Source organism: Protopterus annectens, chromosome 2.part1 (genome assembly GCF_019279795.1).
Source record: "Protopterus annectens isolate FY-2018-M chromosome 2.part1, PAN1.0, whole genome shotgun sequence".
Classification (NCBI taxonomy): domain Eukaryota; kingdom Metazoa; phylum Chordata; order Ceratodontiformes; family Protopteridae; genus Protopterus; species Protopterus annectens.
The window spans coordinates 1,254,670,235-1,254,692,591 of NC_056729.1; the positions used below are offsets into that span (position 1 = coordinate 1,254,670,235).

Here is a 22,357-nt window from a genome sequence, read left to right on the forward strand (position 1 = left end):
TCCCAAAACTATTCACAATATATTTACAAGCCTTGCATTTACTACACACGAGTGCCAGTAATCAATCTCATATTGTGTAAACTAACAGTAGGCATAATAAAATTTCCTTTTACTAAAAAGTTTTTTAAACTCTTCTCCACCCTAAATGAAAATTTTAACTTCTCAAATAACCATAACTGAGAGTCTCCACTAGACTGCATATACTGCCAATAATATTTTACCAAACCTGTTAGAATATCACTGAAACCGCTATACGTAGACACAAAATAGATGTCAGTCTGACTCCCATTAAGTATATTACCAACTTTTTAACAATTGGGATGACTTTCTCTCTCTTTCATTTGGACCCTAGTAATCGCTCTCATTACAGCCGAGTGACATCTCCAGGCATTTCTGCAGTTACACCCTACTGCTCCTCTAGGCGTCAAATATTGCCTGTTCATATTTGCATTAATAATTCCAAAACCATGTTACATACAAGGTATTGGAAAATTTTATCTTGAAGCATACATGATAGCAAACACAATTGTATTGATATATGACCTCTGTCAATGGGTATTTGTTAAAAATGTAAGATGATAACTTCAATTTTTAAATGCTGAAGCCACGCCCACTAGGAGTTAAAGGTACACACTTAAAAGAGCTCTACTGGAGGGAATGAGTTTAACCGAGCTGCTATATCCCCTAGATTCAAACATCAGGCATGTTCTCAACATCTCATCCTGAAGTTCTATAGGGTCATTACATAACCTACTAATCCGCACCATTTCCTCACAGGGGAGGGCTTCAATCGTATGTGGGGATGACAACTAGAAGCTCTTAAATACTGACTATTTCCATAAAAATTTCTATGTACTTTCGTGTGTAGTCCATTAGGTCTAGAAATATCCAATTCGGCATCCAAAAAGGACACTATTTTACCCCTTTGTATGCCATCAAATGACAAATTAAATCTATTAGACTGTATGTGCTCTATAAACTCATCCATCTTATCTTCTCCACCATCACACAAAAAAATTAGATCGTCAATAAACCGAGCATAGAATTTAACATATTGTATATAGAATGAAGATCTATATATACATCCTAGTTCAAACAACCCCATGCTGAGGTTGGCATATGAGGGAGCAAACGCTGCCCCCATAGCCGTACCTCATCACTGTTGATAAATTTCCCCATTAAATTCAAAGAAATTTTTTTCAAGGCAAAATGATAACAATTCTGTAATATATTCTGTGGCAGGAGATTCACCCAAGAAAAACCTAACAGCTTCAACACCAAACTAGAATTAGAATGTACATATAGATTTAATTTAGGGTGGGGAAGAGTTTAAAAAAAGGAAAATGTATTATGCCTACTGTTAGTTTACACAATATGAGATTGATTACTGGCACTCATCTGTGTAGTAAATGCAAGACTTGTAAATATATTGTGAATAGTTTTGGGAATATTAGTGGACATAGATTTACAGTGGAAGGTTTTTTTAGATGTGATACTACTGGTATAATCTATGCCCTTAAATGTCCATGCAATAAATTTTACATTGGCCAGTCTCAAAAGGCCTTTAAAGTAAGACTTTTAGAGCACATAAGAGATATAGAAACTTTTAATGAGACTAGTTCTGTGGCAGTTCATTTTCACCAAGTACACCAGGGTTCATTTGTGGGTTTACAAGGTAGTATTTTAGAAAAGTGTATAGAATTAATTTTGTTTCTGCTGATACTTATTTTAGGGATAAACTTTTATATAAAGAAGCCATCTATATTCTTAAATTTGATACTCTTATACCTAATGGTATGAATTCTGAACTTAATTGGAGATTTATCCTTTAATTAAGTTAGTGATTTTTTAATTGAGTCTTTATTGAATAATTGGAAGCACTATTTATATTGAGTGGTTTTTGAGTGTGTATTCTCCTTTGGAGATATCAGAGAGTGAATAAAATTTGCTTGGACTTTTATTGGGTCACTGGTTTTTGTTTGTTTATTTTTTGTTTGTACCCTGTATCAGTCTACCAACCTTATCATTCCTTTTCATGTACTGCTGAATTTTTGACCTTGTTTGTTCACTCATGTGCCTCTTTGTTCATAGGTTCATAGTTGATTGCTACGCTAATGGCATAAGAGCCTTTAAAAGCCTAACCAATAATACATTCAGGATGTCACAATATTATATATTAATTCCCCAGATATGGTATGGAGAAGTATCAGGGTAATGTGTCTTTGGGTGTTGGAGCCCTGAGTCATTTTACAGACTGTCTTTGTCCATAAGGGACATGTACAGTACCCTGGGAATGAATTTTGGGGTCCCCATCCATTTATCCAAATTCCTTTTGAAGAGAGGGAGGGTCAGCCTTGGTTTTAAATGAGGCAGCCTTTGGGATATGTATTTGTCTCTCCAGCAAGTTCTGTCAGAATCACAAATAAGTTTTGGGTCCATGGAATACCCTCATATAATTTTTCTTGTACATTAATATGCAATATTTTCATCAGGGCTGGATCAAAGAAGTACTTGTAGGTCAGGCATAAGTCACTTGTCAATAAACAATATAAGATGAAGTAAAGGGACTGGGCCATTAGTTGGTCTGCATAAGACATATGAATTATGCTTTGCATCTTTTTAGTGAGAAACATCTGGGGTCACTCCAATTGCTGTAAGCGCCCTTGGATAGGTATATTCAGAATGGAGAATTGTACTCAATTATGGGCTTGATGAGGGCAGAGTACAGTGACACTATGACTTCCTTTGATCTTGATGCCATGCCCTTACTTATAAGTTGAGCCATACAGAAGGATTTCCTCACTACTGTAGCTACCTGGTGGTCAAAGTTTAGGTTGCTATCTATCTGTGTTCCTATGTCCCTCACTGCTGGGTCTACTTTTAGGGACATGCTATCAATGTTGTAATTTGCAAGTATATCTGATTTACTGAAGGATATGTTTGCACATCTTTAGCATTTAGTCTCCGACCATGTTTTTGGCACCAGTTGTTTGTCATTTTAGGCCTGTTTCTAAGATTTCAGCATAATTTGGTGATTCAGTCATTACTCCTAGCTTACAGCCATCAGCAAACCTAATCTATCCTTTACTTCAGAGACGTATATAACAAATAGGAGGGTTCCCAACCCTGAGCCCTGTGGGACACCACACTACTGGAGGTGGATTCACCTATCCAGACAACATATGTTTTGTCAGTGAGCCATTTGCCTATCCATGAAACAGTTTAGGGGTTTATGCCTAACTCATTAAGTTTGTCTGTGATGACAGAGTGGGGGATTGTGTTGAAAGCATCAGTGAGATCCAGATAAGTGGTGTGTAATGTTTTACTTTCATCCATGGCTCTGGTGACTTTCTCTAACAAGTCCACAAAATTGAGCATGCAAGACAAATTGGGTCTGGTCCAGTGACTGGAGAGTTCCTATGTCATTATTGATCAGGTCCATGATAATTTTCTCCATGACTTTGCATATAAGGATAGTCAAGCTTATGGGTCTGTAGTAACCTTGGCCAGTTAATGCCTCCGCCTTTGTTGCAGACCTACATTCTTCTGGGACAAAGCCCATCCAGAGGCAGTGGTCAAAAAGGGTTTCTAGTAGCCTTGATGAATTCTGCATCCAGAAATGTTGTCTGAACCCATGGAGGCTGTGTTTTTGTTCATTAGCAAGTGCAGTTAGGACCTGTTCCCTCATAATATTTTTATCTGAAGAAGGGTCCAGTACCCAAAAGCGCTTATCTTTCTACATTTCATGTGTTCTGTCGGAGAATAAAGTTATTTTGGATTTACAGCGGTGTTTCCACCAAGGACTTCTTTGTTTCTCTTCAAGTGGAATAACAAATGCTTTACAACAGAAGGCAGAACTCTTGCAGTATCAAGAATCCTTGGAAACAAGTTTACAAAAGATGAGAAATGTTCCCAAATACAGAGAAATGTGCAAAAATGTAGGCGAACTTTTACAAATACAGAAAAACATTGCAAACTTAGGAGAGCTTTAGTAAACTTAGAACAACTTTTGCAGTATCACAGGAGGTTAAGAGAAAATCTGAATACTGTTAAAGTTATCTAAGAGAAACCCATTAACAAACCAATGGGGTTTCATTAACAAGTGCAGGCTAAAAAGCAGTGATAACTTCAACAAAATCAAAAAATGCAACACAGAACTGTTAGACAGCACTGAGATACTTAGAGCAAGTGCAAAACAAAAATTGTTATTTCAGCTGTTTTTAATTTCTCCAAGTCTTTTGGGTTTCTAATACCATGCTAGGAATAGACCTCATTCAGCTTTGTAGGTCCAGTGATGGTTTTAGAAGAAATCCAAGGTCTTGTGGTCACAGGTGTCTAAGCCAGGTATAGGTGAAGCTCTGAATAATGAGCACAGTCTTACAAAATGTAAGGCTTTTATACCAGCAGGATGAAATCAGGTAAACACACTATAAGCCTTCCACCAGCAGGAATTCTTGGAAATAAGTTTACTCAATCTATTCCCTTTTTAGTCTGGTGCTGATGGATGCCATCCTATACTACCTTGCAATCATCTACCATTTCCCTTGCTCCATCTTAAAACTCTACACTAACATCTGTGGGAGGCACATTATTATAAGTTGCTATCCAGTCATCGGTGAGTACACAGAACTGCTTCTCAAGAATACAGACAAATACAGCTTTTATCCTGCTTCAACCTGGGCTCCCTCTGCTGCCTCTGTGTCACCACATATTTCTATACTTTTTGCTGTATTGTTCATCCTCTTTAATGTTCACAATTTTATAGATACTTCCTATGCTATTGATCTGTAATGATCTTTGGAAGCTAGCCTTAGATTCCGATGGTAGTTTTTAACCCTTACATTTTGCATATGAATAACACAGAGAATGTCCAAACAAAGGGATTTTGGGACATTTATATTTCCCATATCCATGAGGAGTAGAGGTGCTACACTGGTGTGAATTTGTGGTTACTTATGTGTTTATCTAAATCTTTGTATAGAGTAAGGGAGGTGATTAGTTTTGTGTGGAGTACAAGGTGGTTCCATAGAAGGGGTATTCTCTGTGATACACACCCTTCTCTCGAACATTTTCTATTTATTTTGTGAAAGAGATTGAAATCCCTTGAGTGGGTGTTTATGATACCACTGGACATGTGAATGTGCAATAGGTATGACAGAAGAGGGCCTGTTGAAACTTTGCACATTACCTCTCAGTAGCCTTCGTGATAGTGATCAGAGAGACAAGGATTTAAGATAGTCTGCATAACATTTTAACATTTAGACCCTTGATTTCTCTAGTGAGAAAGTGCTGTAGTCATTCCATCTGGGTTGTGTTTTGAAAGTACATACCGAAAGGGGCATTACACCCGATTAATGACCTAATGAATGTTGAGTCTGATGTTGCAACTACATTCCCAGATCTGGACACAAAATATTTATTTATAAACAGTAATGAGAAAGGAACTCTTTACAACAGTTATTTCATGGTGATCAAAAGACAGTTCATTGTATGCATAGTTTCACAGATCTCTAACTATAGGATCAGTTTTTATGGGTTTGTTGTTAATGTGTAGTTACAAGGGGAGTCATGCTTGCTGGTGGATAAAGATTAAAGAATTCTTGGTGCTTATAAGTCCATGGTTTTGACACCAGCCATTTGTTTAGAACACCTCTTTTTGGAAGATTTTGGTGTCACTTGGAGAGTTTATGATAAAACTGAGTTTGCACTCACCTATAAAACTGGCCAGTTACAAACTGATATTATTAGCTTTGTCCTCTAAGAAGTAAATGCCAAGGAAGAATAGGCCAAAGAATGACCTCTGGGGTACACCACTAGTGACAGATCTTTTAGAGGAGGTAGAGTTCCCCACACTAAATTCCTGGGCTCTATTTGTGAATCAAGGTAGAGTTGTCCACCATAAATTCCTGGGTTCTATTTGTCAATCAATTGCTATATAAAGAGTTATGAAGGGAGTGGTATTCAGCTTTGAAAGTTTATTTTATGATACCTGAGTATGGGATGGTGCTGAATGCCTTTGTGTGGTACGGATATTGACATGTGCACTGTTTTGTTCTCATCCATTGATTAATAACTTTTTCAAAGAAGTTGGTCAAGTTAAGTAAACTGGACCTGCCCTTGATGAATCTTAACTGAGATGAATAGAGGGTATGTAGGTTACCTGTATAGTACAGTTTTGTACCTACCATAAATGTAGATGTTCGAGGATCCACATTGCTGCAGTCATAACCTGTGGGTAGTCCGCTGTCCTCGGTTGGCCGAATACCAAAGAGTTAGGCTGGCGTCGGTCATGGGCGCCCGGAGCTGACGTCAGTACGTAGTAGTACTTAAGCGCATGACCGACGCCATATCCTCAGTCTTTCTTGCCCCAGATGTCAGAAGGTCTTAAAAAGAGAAGGCCAGAGCCACAAGGAGAAAAATAACAATTATCCCCAAGCAACAATAACAACAACCACAACAACCCCAAACCAACCCAAACCAAAGAGGGGAAGGAGGGAGGGAAAATAGGACTGCAGCAATGTGGATCCTCGAACATCTACATTTATGGTAGGTACAAAACTGTACTATGTTCTTCGTCTCACATTGCTGCAGTCATAACCTGTGGGTAGAATCCCAAAGCAAAGGAAAAGGGAGGCTGGCAAACTAAAAAGCATTAGGGGCTGCTAACATGCCCTGTAAGACTGCAGTGGCAAACCCAGCCCTGGACTTGGAGAAAAGAGGGAGATGGTAATGCTTAGTAAAAGTATGAACTGAACTCCAAGTAGCTGCTTCCAAAATATCCTTAGTAGCTACACCCCTCAAAAAAGCAGTAGAAGTGGCAGTAGCCCTAGTGGAATGAGGTCTAATCCCAGCAGGAACATTCTTCCCATGATGAGAATAACAAAAAGCAATACAATTACCAATCCACTTTGAAATAGTCTGCTTTGAAACAGCTTTCCCTTGTGAACCCAAAGCAAAAGTAACAAATAACTGTTGAGTCTGTCTGAACTCCTTAGTTCTGCTCAAATAATAACGTAACTGCCTGTGTATATCCAAAGAATGCAATATTTTTTCCCCCTTATTTTGGGGATCAGCATAAAAGGAAGGCAAATGGATAGACTGGTTCAAGGCCACATTAGAAATCACTTTTGGCATGAAAGTAGGGTTAGTACGCAAAGAAACTCTATCCTTATGGAATATTAGAAAGGGTTCAACTGCCATGAGAGCCTGCAATTCAGATACCCTTCTAGCAGAAGTAATGGCCAACAAAAAGGCAGTCTTCCAAGACAAAAACTTCAAATCAGACGTAGCTGCAGGTTCAAAAGGAGGCAAAGTAAGCTTCTCCAACACAAAATTGAGATCCCAGGAAGGAGTAGGAGCTCTATGTGGGGGTCTTATATTTTTTGCCCTTCTAAGAAATTGCTTAAACAAAGGGTGAGAAAATAAAAAAGGGTCACAATCATAGTGAGCAGAAATGGCTGCAGCATGAACCTTCACAGAGGAAAACGACAAACCCTTGTCTAGTAATTCAGTAAGGTACTGCAGTGTAAAACTCAAATTAGGTATCGAGACATCAAAGTCCTTTGTTGTGCTCCAAAGAAAAAATCTCTTCCATTTATCAGCATAAACTTTTCTAGTGCTGGGCCGCCTAGCTTCCAAAATGACATCTAAAACTTGTTGAGGAAGCTGAGAACCCACAGGCTCTAAAACAGAATACGCCAGGCCATTAGATGCAGGGACTGCACCCTGACATTGAGCAAATGACTGCTTGACTGGGGCAACAAGTGAGGAAGCTGTGGCAAAGGCCAAGGAGGCTCCTGAATTAAACTCCTCAGCAGAGGATACCAGTGCTGTCGTGGCCAATCTGGTGCTATTAAAATCATGCAAGGCTTGTCCCGCCTGACTTTCAAGAGTACCTTGGTAAAGAGAGGCAGAGGAGGAAAAGCATAGACGTGAAGGTTGTTCCAACTGAAAGATAGAGCATCCACTTTCCAAGCTTTTGGGTGGAACATCTTTGTGCAAAATTTTGGTAGTTGGAAATTTAGAGGAGAAGCGAACAGATCTATGTCTGGAGTTCCCCAAGCCACTGTCAACTGTTGAAATACCTGAGGATCCAATTTCCACTCGTGGGGATCCACAATTTGTCTGCTCAATACATCTGCTAGGGAGTTCTGTGCTCCTGGCAGAAACCGTGCTTGAAGAGTGATGTGCAACCCCAGAGCAGTCTCCCACAATATCATAGCTTGTCTGCAAAGAGGGTAAGAATGGGTCCCCCCCTGCTTGTTGATGTACCACATGACTGTAGTGTTGTCTGTTTGTATCAACACCTGTCCTGGTTGAAGTAGGCCCTTGAAAGCCATCAGGGCAAACTGGACTGCTAACATCTCCTTCATGTTGATATGCAAATGCTGTAGTTTGGGAGGCCACGTGTCTTGAATCCATTTCCCATTGAAGTGTGCTCCCCAAGCCAGGTCTGAGGCATCCGTCATTAAGATCTGACTCGCCTCTGGTCGGGTCACAGAGAGTCCCTTGTTTAGGTGACATTCCTGTGCCCACCACAAGAATTCCTTCTGGATGCAAGGTATTATCGGAATGACAGTGTCCAAATCGTGGCAGTGTTGAGTCCATACACTTTTGAGATACCATTGTAGCTTCCTCATATGCAGTTTGGCATTGGGAAGTACCAGAATGCAAGATGCCATGAACCCCAAGGCTTGAAGGACTGTCCTTGCAGTCGGCCTGGACAGTACTGATAATTGCTGGAAGTATAGGCGAAGAGTTCTTTGTTTGTCCGGGGTCAGAAAAGCCATCTGAGAGGCTGTATTCAGTCTCACACTCAGAAAGCACATGTCCTGAGAGGGTACTAGACTGGACTTTGTTTCGTTCACATAATACCCTAGGCACCTTAAAACTGCCATTACATACTGTAGATATTGAAGTAACTTGTCTTTGTCTTGAGCAAGAATCAGGCAATCGTCCAGATAAGGATAAATTTGTATTCCCCTCAGTCTTAAGAAAGCTATTACAGGAGCCAGAACCTTTGTGAACACCCTGGGTGCAGTAGATAAACCAAAGGGCAATGCAGAGAACTGATAATGAGAAGTACCAGCCCGAAAACGCAGGAATCTCCTGCAGCTGGGCCTGATAGGAATGTGAAGATAGGCTTCTTTGAGATCCAGAGTTACCATCCAGTGATCTTTGCCTAGCAGAGGCAGAAGTTGCTGTAATGTTAACATCTTGAACTTTGGAATGTCTAGGTAAGTATTGAGAATGGACAAATCCAGAATTGGCCTCCAAGTGTTTCCTTTCTTTGGCACTAGGAATAGACGAGAATAAAACCCTAGGCCTTCTTCTGACGAAGGTACCACCTGGATTGCCCCCATCTGTAAAAGCAAAGAAATTTGTTCCTGAGCCTCCAGCCTTTGTTGAGGAGGTACATCTGGCATGCCTTTGAAAGGGGAAAAGTGTGAAAATAAAACTTGTAGCCTTGATTTATTATGTCCAACACCCATTTGTCCTGGGTGACCAAATGCCAATTTTGTTTGAAAAGTGCCAACTTTCCTCCTAGAGGAGCTGCCAGAAAGGAAGGATCTGGCAGCTGGAGATACAAGTCATTGGGTCTGTTTACGAAAAGGCTGACCCCTGCCCTCACCAGAAGATTGTGCAGGAGAACTCCAAGTCCTAGGTCTGAAAGAACCCTGAGCGTGAGCCCTGCCCCTACCACGCCTAGATCTGCCCTTAGACTGAAAATCCGAAGAAGGGTAAGACCATCCTCTTGCAGGCCAATTCCTGCTAAACTTAGGGGGCTGCACTTGCAAAAATTCCTTAACTGTCTGCATAGACTTAGCTTTGTCTTCCATCTTTTTCAAAACTGACACCACAGGGGAACGAAAAAGAACTTCAGATTGAAGGGGAGCATCCAAAATCCGAGCTTTAACATGCTCTGACAAATTTTGATCCTTAAGCCAGGCATGTCTACGAATAACTGAACCAGTAGCAGCCACCCTGGAAGAAGCCTGAAGGGCATCGAAGCCACACTGCAAATAATGTTTATCAACTTGATCTGAAGCATGAACCAAGTCCTGCAATTCCTTACAATCTATACCCTCAGCTAAAGCATCTACCTTAGCTTTCAATTAACCTAACAGAAAGTTCTGATACTTCAGCATATGGAATTGGCAATTTAAAGCCCTCATAGCTAACATAGAAGAGGTGTACACTTTTTTACCCCACCTATCCAACGCTCTAGAATCTTTATCCAAAGGAACTGGATTCTTAACCACAGAAGCCCTGACACCCTTAGGCCCTTGACTAATAGTTTCTGGGTCAGCTCTAGGGCTCTTATACAAATATTTATGTGCCTCTGGAACTCTGTAATACCTGTCTGGCTTGACAGGGGCAGGGGGTAAGGAATCAGGATTAAGGGAAGCTTCAGAAAAAACATCCTGAACAACATCTAAAACAGGGGGAATAGCCAAAGGTCTATGCTGTGGCAAAAACAAAAATTCCCTAAGCCTCTTACGAGAATCTGAAAAATCCTGACCTTCCCACTTGAAATGCTCCCTCATGGAATGCAAGGTTTCAGAAAAGGAAAAATCCTCTGGAGGTGAAGCAGAAGGACAGGAATCCTCTGCATCCGAATCAGAATAGGGAGGAAAATCCTGAATATCCTCAGCTGAGGACTCAGAGTAATCTGAGGAATGCTCCATTCCCTCTAAATCTGTCTCCACCCTAGGCCTCTTCTCTGGAGGGGGCATAGAACCCCTGATCAAAGTAATCAAATCTTCTGCCATTTTCAACATATGTTTTTTAGGAACAGAGCCCGAAGAACCAGGGCTGTGGCCCGTACCAGAAATACCAGGTCTAGCCTTAGCAGGGCCTTTAGAGACTGAAGTAGAAGGTCTAATAACCTTTTGTAAGGATGGAACCACAGAAACTTGAGAAGCACCCTCGGCCTGACCTGACTCCTGAGAGGCCAACTCCTGTAAAAGTAAAGGTTCCCCCTGGGATTCAGCCGAGACCTCGGCTGGATCCACAGATTCAACCGTAGATTCCATAGAACCGGCGTCCGCAACGGACAACTCATCCGGTTTAGACCTTAAAGATTTATCTTTTCGCTTTTTAGCGGTAGCGGGCGTCGGAGGATCCGATGGCATGTTATAGTTACACCGCTTACCGAAAACAAGCCTAGCACAGTCTAATCTGCGTTTAATGGTGCGCTTATTAAATCTAGCGCAAAAGCGACACCCGACTACGTCGTGCTCAGGCCCTAAGCAAGGTATACAGAGAGAATGATAGTCCCTATGAGGTATCTGTTTCCCACAAGAAATACAATTATTAACTTTTTCTGACATCCGGATTTAACTGAGGCAAGAAAAGACAAAAATTTTCCCCAACGGGGTACTTAGCCCAACTTGGTCTTCGGTCTGAAACTCGAAAACTGAAAATTTCAGAACGCCGAACGGCACTTGCAAACGCTGCTTCTGCTTCGGACCACGCGGCAAGAAAGACTGAGGATATGGCGTCGGTCATGCGCTTACGTACTACTACGTACTGACGTCAGCTCCGGGCGCCCATGACCAACGCCAGCCTAACTCTTTGGTATTCGGGCCGACCGAGGACAGCGGACTACCCACAGGTTATGACTGCAGCAATGTGAGACGAAGAACATCCTTATTTATTAATTTCACAATGAACCTTGGGGTTTGACATAATGGTTAAGATTTTTATTTTATTTATTTATTTCCAGTTTGATGACCGGGGAGGTCCACTGGGCACAAAGAGCCTGTTTTCAGTGGAGGCCCGGGGAGAAAAGCTCCAATAATACATAGTACAAACTCCATAATATGAAGTACAATACATAGTGGAAACAGAAACAAACTAAGCAGATTTTACATACAAAATAGCAAAAACTAAACAAAAGTTAAACAGCAGCTTGGAGAAGGATGTAAAGCATATTTACATGTTTAGTGGTTGAGAACAGTAGTATAAGGTTAAATTAATACAGAGGTTTAAATCATCTGAGAATTATATAGAAGTAACATTAGCATGGATGAGTTCTTTATGCATGAATATTAGCATGAGTTAAATTAATACAGAGGTTTAAATCCTCTGAGAGTGGTATAGAGGTAGCATTAGCATGAAGGCAGTGCAAAGGGTTAATCAATAGTGTGTAAGGAAGAAAAAACTTTGTGTGTTATAAAGTATTTATGTATTAAGCAGATTAGGTAGGTGGAGTGCAATTGCATTTCCATTTTTGGGAGAGGTAAGAATGCAGCTGGGTTTTGAAGTGTTCAGAGTTCTTAGAAATTCTTAGAGATGGAGGGAGAGAATTCCTTTTTTTGGCAATGAAAAAGGATAGGAAAAGCTGACCAGTGGGCCGGTTTGGTTTATAATCAGAGATTAGATTTTGGTGGGCAGATCTTAGAGTTCTGTTTGGGGTGTATAATGTTAAGATGTTTGTTAGTGCTGGGCATATAGCTGGTTTGAAAATAAGCTTGTGAGTGGTGATGTGTTGGAGGTAGTCAAGGTAGTTTTGGAGTTCTAGCCATTGCAGTTGGTGGAGAGGTTTACAGTGGTGAGTGGAGTATTTGGAAGTGGTGGCAAACTTTGAGATTTTATTGTAATAGGAATCTAGTTTGGAAGAGATGAAGGAAGATAGGTTGGTTAGTAGGGGAGCAGCATACATTAGTGAAGGTAGAAAGAAGGTAGTGGTGGGGGTCTGTCTTGTTGAGGGGGAGAGGAAGTGGGAGTTTCTGTACAGCATGCCAAGTTTCTAATGGGTTTTCTTTATATTTAGCTGAATATGGGTATCAAATTTTAAGTGTTCGTCAGTAGTAACTCCAAGAAGTTTAGCAAAAGGAACAACTTCCATAGTGGAGTTGGCAAGACTTGTAATCTTGAAAGAGGCTTTGTCTAGGTGTATAGATTTTGAGGGAGAGAATGGAAGGATCTTTGATTTGTTGGCATTCAAAGATAAGTAATGTTGGAGCATCCAGTTCTCAGTAGTTGAGAAGGCAGTTTGAGTTTTTGTTTGGAGCTCAGGGAGGTTTGATGCAGAGCAAATTAAAGTTGAGTCATCTGCATATTGTACTATTTTAGTGTTAGGAATGGCTGCATGGAAATCATTAATGAAGATATTGAAGAGCACAGGGCCAAGAATGGATCCCTGGGGTACCCCGGTTGGGGTGGGAAGGAAAGCTGAGGTGCCAGTCTTCCATTTTACTGCCTGAGATCTGTCAGAGAGGTAGCTGCTCAACCAGGTGATGGTGTTTTGTGAGAGGTTAAAATTGGAAAGATGGTGAAGAACGTGGGTATCGAAAGCCTTGGAGAAGTCAAGAGGACTAGATACAAGTTCTCCAGAGTCACGGGCATGGTTTATGATGTTGAGAAAAGAGAGAAGAGCTGTTATTGTGCTATGGGCAGGACGGAACCCATGTTGTCTTGGGGTGAGGAGTTGGTTATGTGTAATGAATGGCATGAGCTGGAGGTGGATGCATTTCGCAAGAATTTTTGAAATAGGGGATAGAATTGCTATGGATCAGAATTTGGGGATGTTATCATTTTTGCCTCCTTTATGGAGGGGTAGGATAAAGGCTGCACACCACAGTTTGGGAACATATGATTCTTGTATGGATCTGTTGATGAGTATGCTAATGGTGATGGTGATGCTGTCTGCTGCAATTCTTAAAAAGAGTGAGGGGATATTGTCAGGGGCATTGGAGCAAGGCTTAAGCTTAGAGAGATTTTTTTTATATATGAGGTGGGGATGGGTTTGAGGTGAAATATGGGAGGTGAGTTTGGGCAGAGGGTTTGATTTTGGGGGAGGTGTTGTTTGGGAATGTTTTAGTGAGTTCTGCTGTAGAGTTAGTAAAGAAGGAGTTGAACAGAGTAGCTATTTCTGGGTCAGATTTACTAGTGTCAGGGAAAGGGTTGTTTTTGTTGTGTGGGTTGAGAAGTGAGTTGATGGATTTCAAGAACTGTTTGGGGTTAGAGGAATTGTTAGACTGGAGTTTGATAAAGTATGCTTTTTTGTCTTGTATGATACGTTTTTTGGCTAAGTTGCAGAGTTGTTTATATTTAAGAAGGGTGTCAGGGTGCCTATTATGATGGTAGAGTTTCCAGGTCTTGTCCCTTTGTTGCTTGAGTGTTTTGGTATCTTTACTAAGCCAAGGGACGGAATTGTTTTTTATACATTTTATTCTTGAAGGGGATTTGGAGTTAAAAGTGTCTAAGAAAGCTGAGTTGAAGAATTAATCAGCACTGTCCAGAGGTAGAGTTTTCAGAGTGTCCCAATTTATCAGTTTGAGAGAATTGGAAAAAGCTGTAGGGTTAAATGTGTATGGATATATTGGTGTAGATGAGGAGAGGAGGGGGTTGCTCTATGGATGAAGGCTGGTAAGTGATCACTGATAGAGTATAGTATGGTGCCAGTATGCAAAAATGTTTATCTTATAAACACAAAATACAGAGTTTGATACTTACCCCAGGAAACACGACTAGGCTTATAAAGGCCCACTGGGAGTCATTCACCTAGTAATCACCTATGAACCTTTCCACAGCCTTAAAGATGAAACTGGTCATGCTTATGGGTCTACAACTACTAGGGTGCACTGGAACCCAATATCTGAGCAAGGAAATGACTGTTGTTATCTTTCACTCATCTGGTAGAAAGTCTGCTTTGAGGCTGATATAGAATAGTTTCTGTAAGGGATCAGATAAGTCATCCTTCATGCTGACCAGTAGGCAATATATTTACACAGTAATAGTCATTTATCATTAAATAGAGTGTCATATTTCATACAGATTCTTACATTATAAATTATTTTATGCACTTTTTCTTACCAAGGACTAGCTCAGTAATTCATGGCATGCACCTCTGCTATCTATAATCATTGTTTTACTTTTAACATATTCCTAGAGGTTTAAATTATGTATTCAGACATAAGTATGTTTATGACCCCAGGGTAAGGAAGAATGCAGCTGTAAATGATAATAGTGCTTATAATTCTTACAGCCTGAATATCTTTATGACCCCAATCAGATAAGTAATAAAAGACAACTGTAGATACCTTGGTATGTGTACTTTTTTAGCAATAAACTTCCTGATGTGACAGAATTGAGCTCTATCATCTGAAGTACATTGCATTGTAATTAAGGTTATTATACAATAAAGCACATTAACATAAAAAAAATGCACACTGATTGGACAAACTAATCAGGATGGTCATTGTAAATCCAGTGGTCCTCCACAGGAAGAAGTTCCATTTTTTTTTCAGCAATGCTAGGGGAGAATTTAAACAGTAAAAAAAGTAAAATATTTCCTCACTAGTTAACTGCTCTATGGATCAGACTATTACAGCATATTAAAAAAATCTTCATCATGTCAATGTTGGGAGCGTTCCTACAAGAAGCTCAATGGCATACCTCTTACCTTCTGAAACTCACATCTTTCAGTATTTACTAAATTCATTCTTCAAAGATATAACAGAAAACTGCAACTTTTATCAAGAAAAGACCAGAAATGTGGGCAAACATTTTCACATTCTGTGTGAATCTGTACACTTCTCTCTCTTAAAAGCATCCTACTACAGACTCATATTAAAAAAAGAATCCAAAATGAATGCTTGATGCTGATAACCCAACCAGAGAACAACAATTGGAGAACCAAAAAATAAAATAATAGCATAAAAAACACACAAACTTCAGAAAGATTAGCGCTAATCTTTCTGAAGTTTGTGTGTTTTTTATGCTATTATTTTATTAAACCTTTGGATACTTAACAGCACTCTTCCAGAGTTTTTTGTTTTTTATATTAAAAAAAGACAATGACACGAGTCTAGTCTGTAGTCATAGAGCATGTGCAGTATATCAGTTAGATACCCCATATTAACAGAAACCAGCAGAAGAGAACTATAGTTATTTTCTACAAGGACATTATTTATAAAAGTTAAGACTTTTTTTCCATTGATGATGTCGTTGTAAAATAACAATAATCTACCCCTGTTTGTGAGCAATGTAGGATTTACCAGCAGCTGCCTTGGTTTAATCACTCAAACTTTGCTCTTGTGATCAAAGAATGCCAGCTGTGGATAAATCCTGTGATACCAGCACCCAGTTGTGGATTATTGCTAAAATACAGTATATATTCTCAAGCATAGATCTTCAGTGGCTTATTTCCATTTCAGTCTGTCTGTATACTGGCAGCATCAATATCATTTTTTATTTGCCACTGCTTCAGTTATACTATTGTTGGATATTATACCACATTTCCTTAGAATGTAGTTTATACTTGTTACTGTTTAAGTTGTACCATCATCATGTATTATACCAGTTATGTTGCACTTCCTCAGCATGACGTATTCACGAACTACAGTTTCCTTGCAAAGAACTTGTGCCCAAGTATTGACATTTTGCTCTGATTGTTATAAGTACCAGACAATATCATTACTTCAGTGCCCACAAATGTGTGCTTCACCAGTTTGTCTCCTACTCAGTTTAAGAATGGAGACTCTTTATAGCTTAAATTAAAACTAACTGCACCCACTCTATTATGGTTTCAAGACTACCTCTCCCAACGCCACGAAGCTGCTCAGTGGAAAAGGTCCCTTCCCCCTACTTCCTGTAAAACTAGGAGTATCCCAAGGATCAATCCTAGGACTGCTACTTTTCACTATATTTACAAATAATCTTCACAAAGCCACCCCTCTAGCAAACCTGGTTCAATACGCTGATGTCTCCACCTTAATCTGCTCTCCCCCCACCCTCCCAACAACTTCACATCAAGACCCAAGAAGCCTTTACATCCATCAAAACCTGGCTAACAAACTCACAGCCAATACTAAATCCTAAAAAGACCCGTCTTATGCTCTTCCATCCTTCCAAAGCAGCAGTACCTACTCCCCCATTCTCTATTTGTGCATCAGATAATATCCCACTCTCTCCCCATCACACAAACCAAATTACTAGGGGTCATTACTGACAATAATATGAAATTTGATAAACACATAGCTCATACAATAACCAAAGTCAACAAAAAATAGGTACTGTTTACAGATGTAAAAATTTCCTAACCAACAACAGTAAAGTTACGCTAGCTTGTACCCATCTTCTCTCTTCCCTACTGTATGCTTTTCCTGTCCTAATTAATCTAAACAAGAGTGATTTAAACAGGCTATCAGTATGCTACAGCACAATTCGGCACAAACTCCTCCTACCACACCCACCACTGTCAAGCCCTAAAACCTCCTGGGTGGAACTCCCAAACACCTTAGCTCTAAACCACCTTCTTCTAGCTCACCAAATACTGTACCAACCTGACAAAACTACACCCTTACAAGACCTGATCACTCTCTCTACTCCAATATCCAAGAACTCAGATCCACTGACAAGGCAGTAGTCACAATCTCCAAAAGCCATTACAGGTCTGGTGACTTCCAGTATTCTAACAACATTGGCAAAACTTGGAACTCCCTACCAATACAAATCAGGGTGCAACCTAATAAAACCATCTTCAAAAAACAGTTTATTTTCCACCTAAACAACTTGCAGACATGCAACTGCCTAGAACCTGGCTGACATGTTCTAACTCATTTCCCCTACCCACTATCTAACCTCTTTAAAACACCCACTGATGCACTATATATTATCACACGTTACTTGTAACTGCCTAGCACCTGGCTGACATATTCTAACTCCTTTCCCCTACCCACTATCCAACCTCCTTTTTAAAACTCCCACAGATGCACTATATATTATCACATGCTACTTGTAACTGCCTAGCACCTGGCTGACATATTCTAACTCATTTCCCCTACCCACTATCCAACCTCTTTAAAACTCCCACAGATGAACTATATATTATCACATGTTACTTGTAACTGCCTAGCACCTGGCTGACATATTCTAACTCCTTTCCACTACCCACTATCCAACCTCTTGAAAACTCCTACAGATGCACTATATATTACCACACGTTACCTGTAACTGCCTAGTACCTGGCTGACATATTCTAACTCCTTTCCCCTACCGACTGTCCAACCTCCTCTTTAAAACTCACACAGATGCACTATATATTATCACATGTTACTTGTAACTGCCTAGCACCTGGCTGACATACTCTAACTCCTTTCCCCTACCCACTATCCAACCTCCTCTTTAAAACACCCAGAGATGCACTATATATTATCACACGTTACTTGTAACTGCCTAGCACCTGGCGGACATATTCTAATTCCTTTCCCCTACCCACTATCTAACCTCTTTAAAACTCCCACAGATGCGCTATATATTATCACACATTACTTGTAACTGCCTAGTTCCTGGCTAACATATTCTAACGCCTTTCCCCTACCTACTATCCAACCTCCTTTTTAAAACTCCCACAGATGCAGTATATATTATCACACGTTACTTGTAACTGCCTAGCACCTGGCTGACATATTCTAACTCCTTTCCCCTACCCACTATCCAACCTCCTCTTTAAAACTCCCACAGATGCACTATATATTATCACACATTACTTGTAACTGCCTAGCACCTGGCTGACATATTCTAACTCCTTACCCCTACCCACTATCCAACCTCCTCTTTAAAACTCCCACAGATGCACTATAAATTATCACACGTTACTTGTAACTGCCTAGCACCTGGCTGACATATTCTAACTCCTTTCCCCTACCCACTATCCAACCTCCTCCTTATAACTCCCACAGATGCACTGTATATTACCACACATTACTTGTAACTGCCTAGCACCTGACTGACATATTCTAACTCCTTTCCCCTACCCACTATTCAACCTCTTTAAAACTCCCACAGATGCACTACATATTACCACACATTACTAGTAACTGCCTAGCACCTGGCTGACATATTCATAGGTTCATAGGTGGGTATTAGGCTATCGGCCCTAGAGCCCATACAAGCCTAGCCAAAAAATGTAACCTGGCTTTTGCCACCCAAGAAAATTATTTTCCTGTGCCCCTGTCGAGCAGAGCCACAGGAGTGATCCCTGGGGTGAATTTCCCATTTCCCGTCCAATCATCAAGATTTTTCTTGAAGAGTGCTAATGAGGAGCTCTGTTTGACATAGATAGGTAGTCTGTTTCAGAGTATGGGAAGTCTCTGGGACAGGAATCTATCCCTCCAGCATGTTCTGTTTATTGTGGTGACAAGGTTTAGGTCCCTAGAGCATGTAGCTCGGAGGGATTGGGATTTCTTTAAGTGGAACATGTCCAACAGCTCTGGGTTTGACATAGCTTTGTATGTTAGGCAGAGATCGCCCCTGAGTAGGTGATATGCGATGGAGTAAAGCTGTAGTTATTTGAGACGGTCTGCATAGGGCATCTGTTTGAGGCCAGTAATCCTCTTTGTGAGGTATTTCTCTGGTCTTTCCAGTTGTTGCAGATGTCTTGTGAGGTACATACCAAATGTGATGAGATGAGCCATGTAGAAGGATTTCCTGACCACTGTGGTGATGTGATTATCAAAGGAGAGACTACTGTCCACCTATGTCCCAAGGTCTCTTATCACATTTTTGGCATTAAGTAGACTACCAGCTATGTGGTAGTTCATGGGTACAGAGTTTTTACCAAAGGGGATGACAATACACTTTTTGGCATTGAACTTCAGGCCACGGCTTTGACACCAGGTATCTGTCTCAGTGAGGCCCTTTTGTAGTTTGTCCACATCGTTAGGAGTTTCGATTATGGCTCCTAGTTTGCAGTCATCTGCAAACTTTGTTAGCCAAAGACCTTCTGTGTTGGCCTGCACTTCAGAGAAGTAGATACCAAACAGGAGAGGACCCAAGAATGAACCCTGTGGTACTCCACTTGTCACTGGTCTGATGTTGAATTTGGAATCTGCTACTTTCTCCTTTCCCCTACCCACTGTCCAACCTCCTCTTTAAAACTCCCACAGATGCACTATATATTATCACACATTAAGACGTTGTCCTGTTCGATTCTCATCTAAAGCGTCTTCTGTGTGGAGACGTGCGTGAATGGGCATACCTTCATTGAAGGTTGTGCATCAGGGCTGGCAACTCGGTAAGTAAAAATCTACTGCCAATCATTAGCAGACCGGAGTTCCACTGTGGCATTCCCTAACCGGGAAAAGCCAAAAGACACAGCAACTTGTAACTGCCTAGCACCTGGCTGACATATTCTAACTCCTTTCCCCTACCTACTATCCAACCTCCTCTTTAAAACTCCCACAGATGCACTATATATTATCACACATTACTTGTAACTGCCTAGCACCTGGCTGACATATTCTAACTCCTTTCCCCTACCCACTATCCAACCTCCTCCTTAAAACTCCCACAGATGCACTATATATTACCACACTTTACTTGTAACTGCCTAGCACCTGGCTAACATATTCTAACTCCTTTCCCCTACCCACTGTCCAACCTCTTTAAAACTCCCAAAGATGCACTATATATTATCACACATTATTTACCAACTCACCACTGCCTACTCCCCACTGTCCCATCTATACTCACTAACTCTCCCCTAGACTAAGTTGAAAAGCGTTCCCTTAAAATGCCAATGAACCTCATATGAACTTGTCTATATTCTCCTCCTTTGACAAACTGGCTAGTATTTTTAGTTTTTCCTTTATAGTCTTAGCTTCATTACTTCTTCAAGATTATCTCTACTTAACATACTGTATGAACAACAATCATATGTTACTACCTGCTATACTTTTAATTGTATGTCTAAACCACTGTGCTTATGTAAATATCTTATGTAATCATGTTATTATCTGCTATATTTTAAAACTGTATGAGTAAACCACAATACTCATGTAAATATCTTATGTATAGTATATGTTAGCAAGTGTTCTGGATCTTTTCTCCCAGGGCCTCTGCTGAAAACGGACAGCTCTGTCCAGTCGGACTTCCCCGGTAAACAAACGTAAAATAAATAAATAAAAAAATTTAAATTGACAAGGTAGTACTCTAGAAATAAGGGGATATTCTGCAGACATTTTTAAGCTTCTTTAAGTAACACCTTATTTCTCCTATAGTTTATATCTACAGTGTGAGATTGTGTTATTTTTTTCTTCCTTCTTAATCTGTGTAAATTGTGAGGAACAAGATGTTACTATAAACAGTGATTTTAAATGTAACACAGGTGTTCCGCTGTCTACAGAAAACCTTTCTAGAAGGTATCACAGACCAACTATTAATCCAATTTTATAGCAAAACACTGCTGTGAGAATAGACTACTTATCAATTTATTCATGCTGCAGAGGGCTTTTCTTAGACAGAGGGGTAATATCAATCAGTTTGTGCAAGAAGACATAACTATGAAAAATAATTTATGCATTCATGGCAAACTTACAACTGACACTTTCTAAAATGTATTGACACACTTTAGTTGTAGTATAGGAAGGATTTACTTACTGACAAACCGCAGGAGATCCCAATGAAAACCACCCTCCTTTTTCCTTCACACACCTGAAAGAGACAAAAAATGTTCTAAATGCCTGCTTAGGGTTAGCTGTATTGTTTTAAATCCAACGTATTAAGAATTACATAGTAATGGGTTAACAAAAATTGCTTTCTGTGTCAAAAATGCATTTAAATATTTGAGTTCTATGGCTGATACAAATTAAACACATTGTTAGTGAACTGTTTTATCAGGTGCAAGTTATTCAAAGTATTGAATCTTGTAATAATATATTATGTATTATTGACCCGAATGCAGTTTCCCATTTACTTATTTATGTACTGCACTTTGTTAAGGGGATTGTCCATACAAGGAAATGCCCCTTTTCCAGAGAGAGTTGTGGAGAAAAAAACTTCAATATCACGTTATCCTACAGAGAAAAATAGAAGTTGTAGTACATTTATTGTTACTGACAAGTTTTGATATACACATTTACTGAAAATTACTGAGATTTGAGTGAGTATAAGACAGACAGTGACAGTGTGTTTTCACTTAATGGCTTACTGTTGATATTTTCTACTTTTAATAAAGAGCACACTCCAAACAATCTGTTTCTCCTAGTCCAGCAGGAAATTGAAAACTCCAGAGAGAATAGAGTGTGTTTAATAAAAGTATTTAGTTGTGCATTGCATTGTTTTTCCATTGGGTGATAAAAACTATTTACTCAGGTGTTGTTTTTACCAGTGGATGAGTTTTTCTTTTCTAGACATTTTATGAAGTACACAAATGAACCTGTAACAAGGCAGGATACAAAGGTAGAAAAATTCAAACACTCAGAACTAAATGCAAAAGATAAATTCAACCTGGTACAAGCAGTAACCAACTCCAGAAAGGAAGCTCCCAGTCAGTAGTAATCCAAAAATGCCATACGTTTTAAAATGAATGACACATTTAATTCATGAGTAGTTTTTCATCCCCAGT

At 40.0% G+C, this 22,357-nt stretch overlaps 1 protein-coding gene across 1 annotated transcript in view; it reads right to left on the bottom strand.

The window, feature by feature from the left end:
• Window positions 1–22,357, bottom strand: part of GCKR (glucokinase regulator) — a 678,315-nt gene that overhangs the window by 322,761 nt on the left and 333,197 nt on the right. The window contains exon 7 of the mRNA XM_044062788.1: window positions 21,391–21,444. Within this exon, the coding sequence (XP_043918723.1) occupies window positions 21,391–21,444 (54 nt within the window). The remainder of the gene's footprint in view (window positions 1–21,390; window positions 21,445–22,357) is intronic.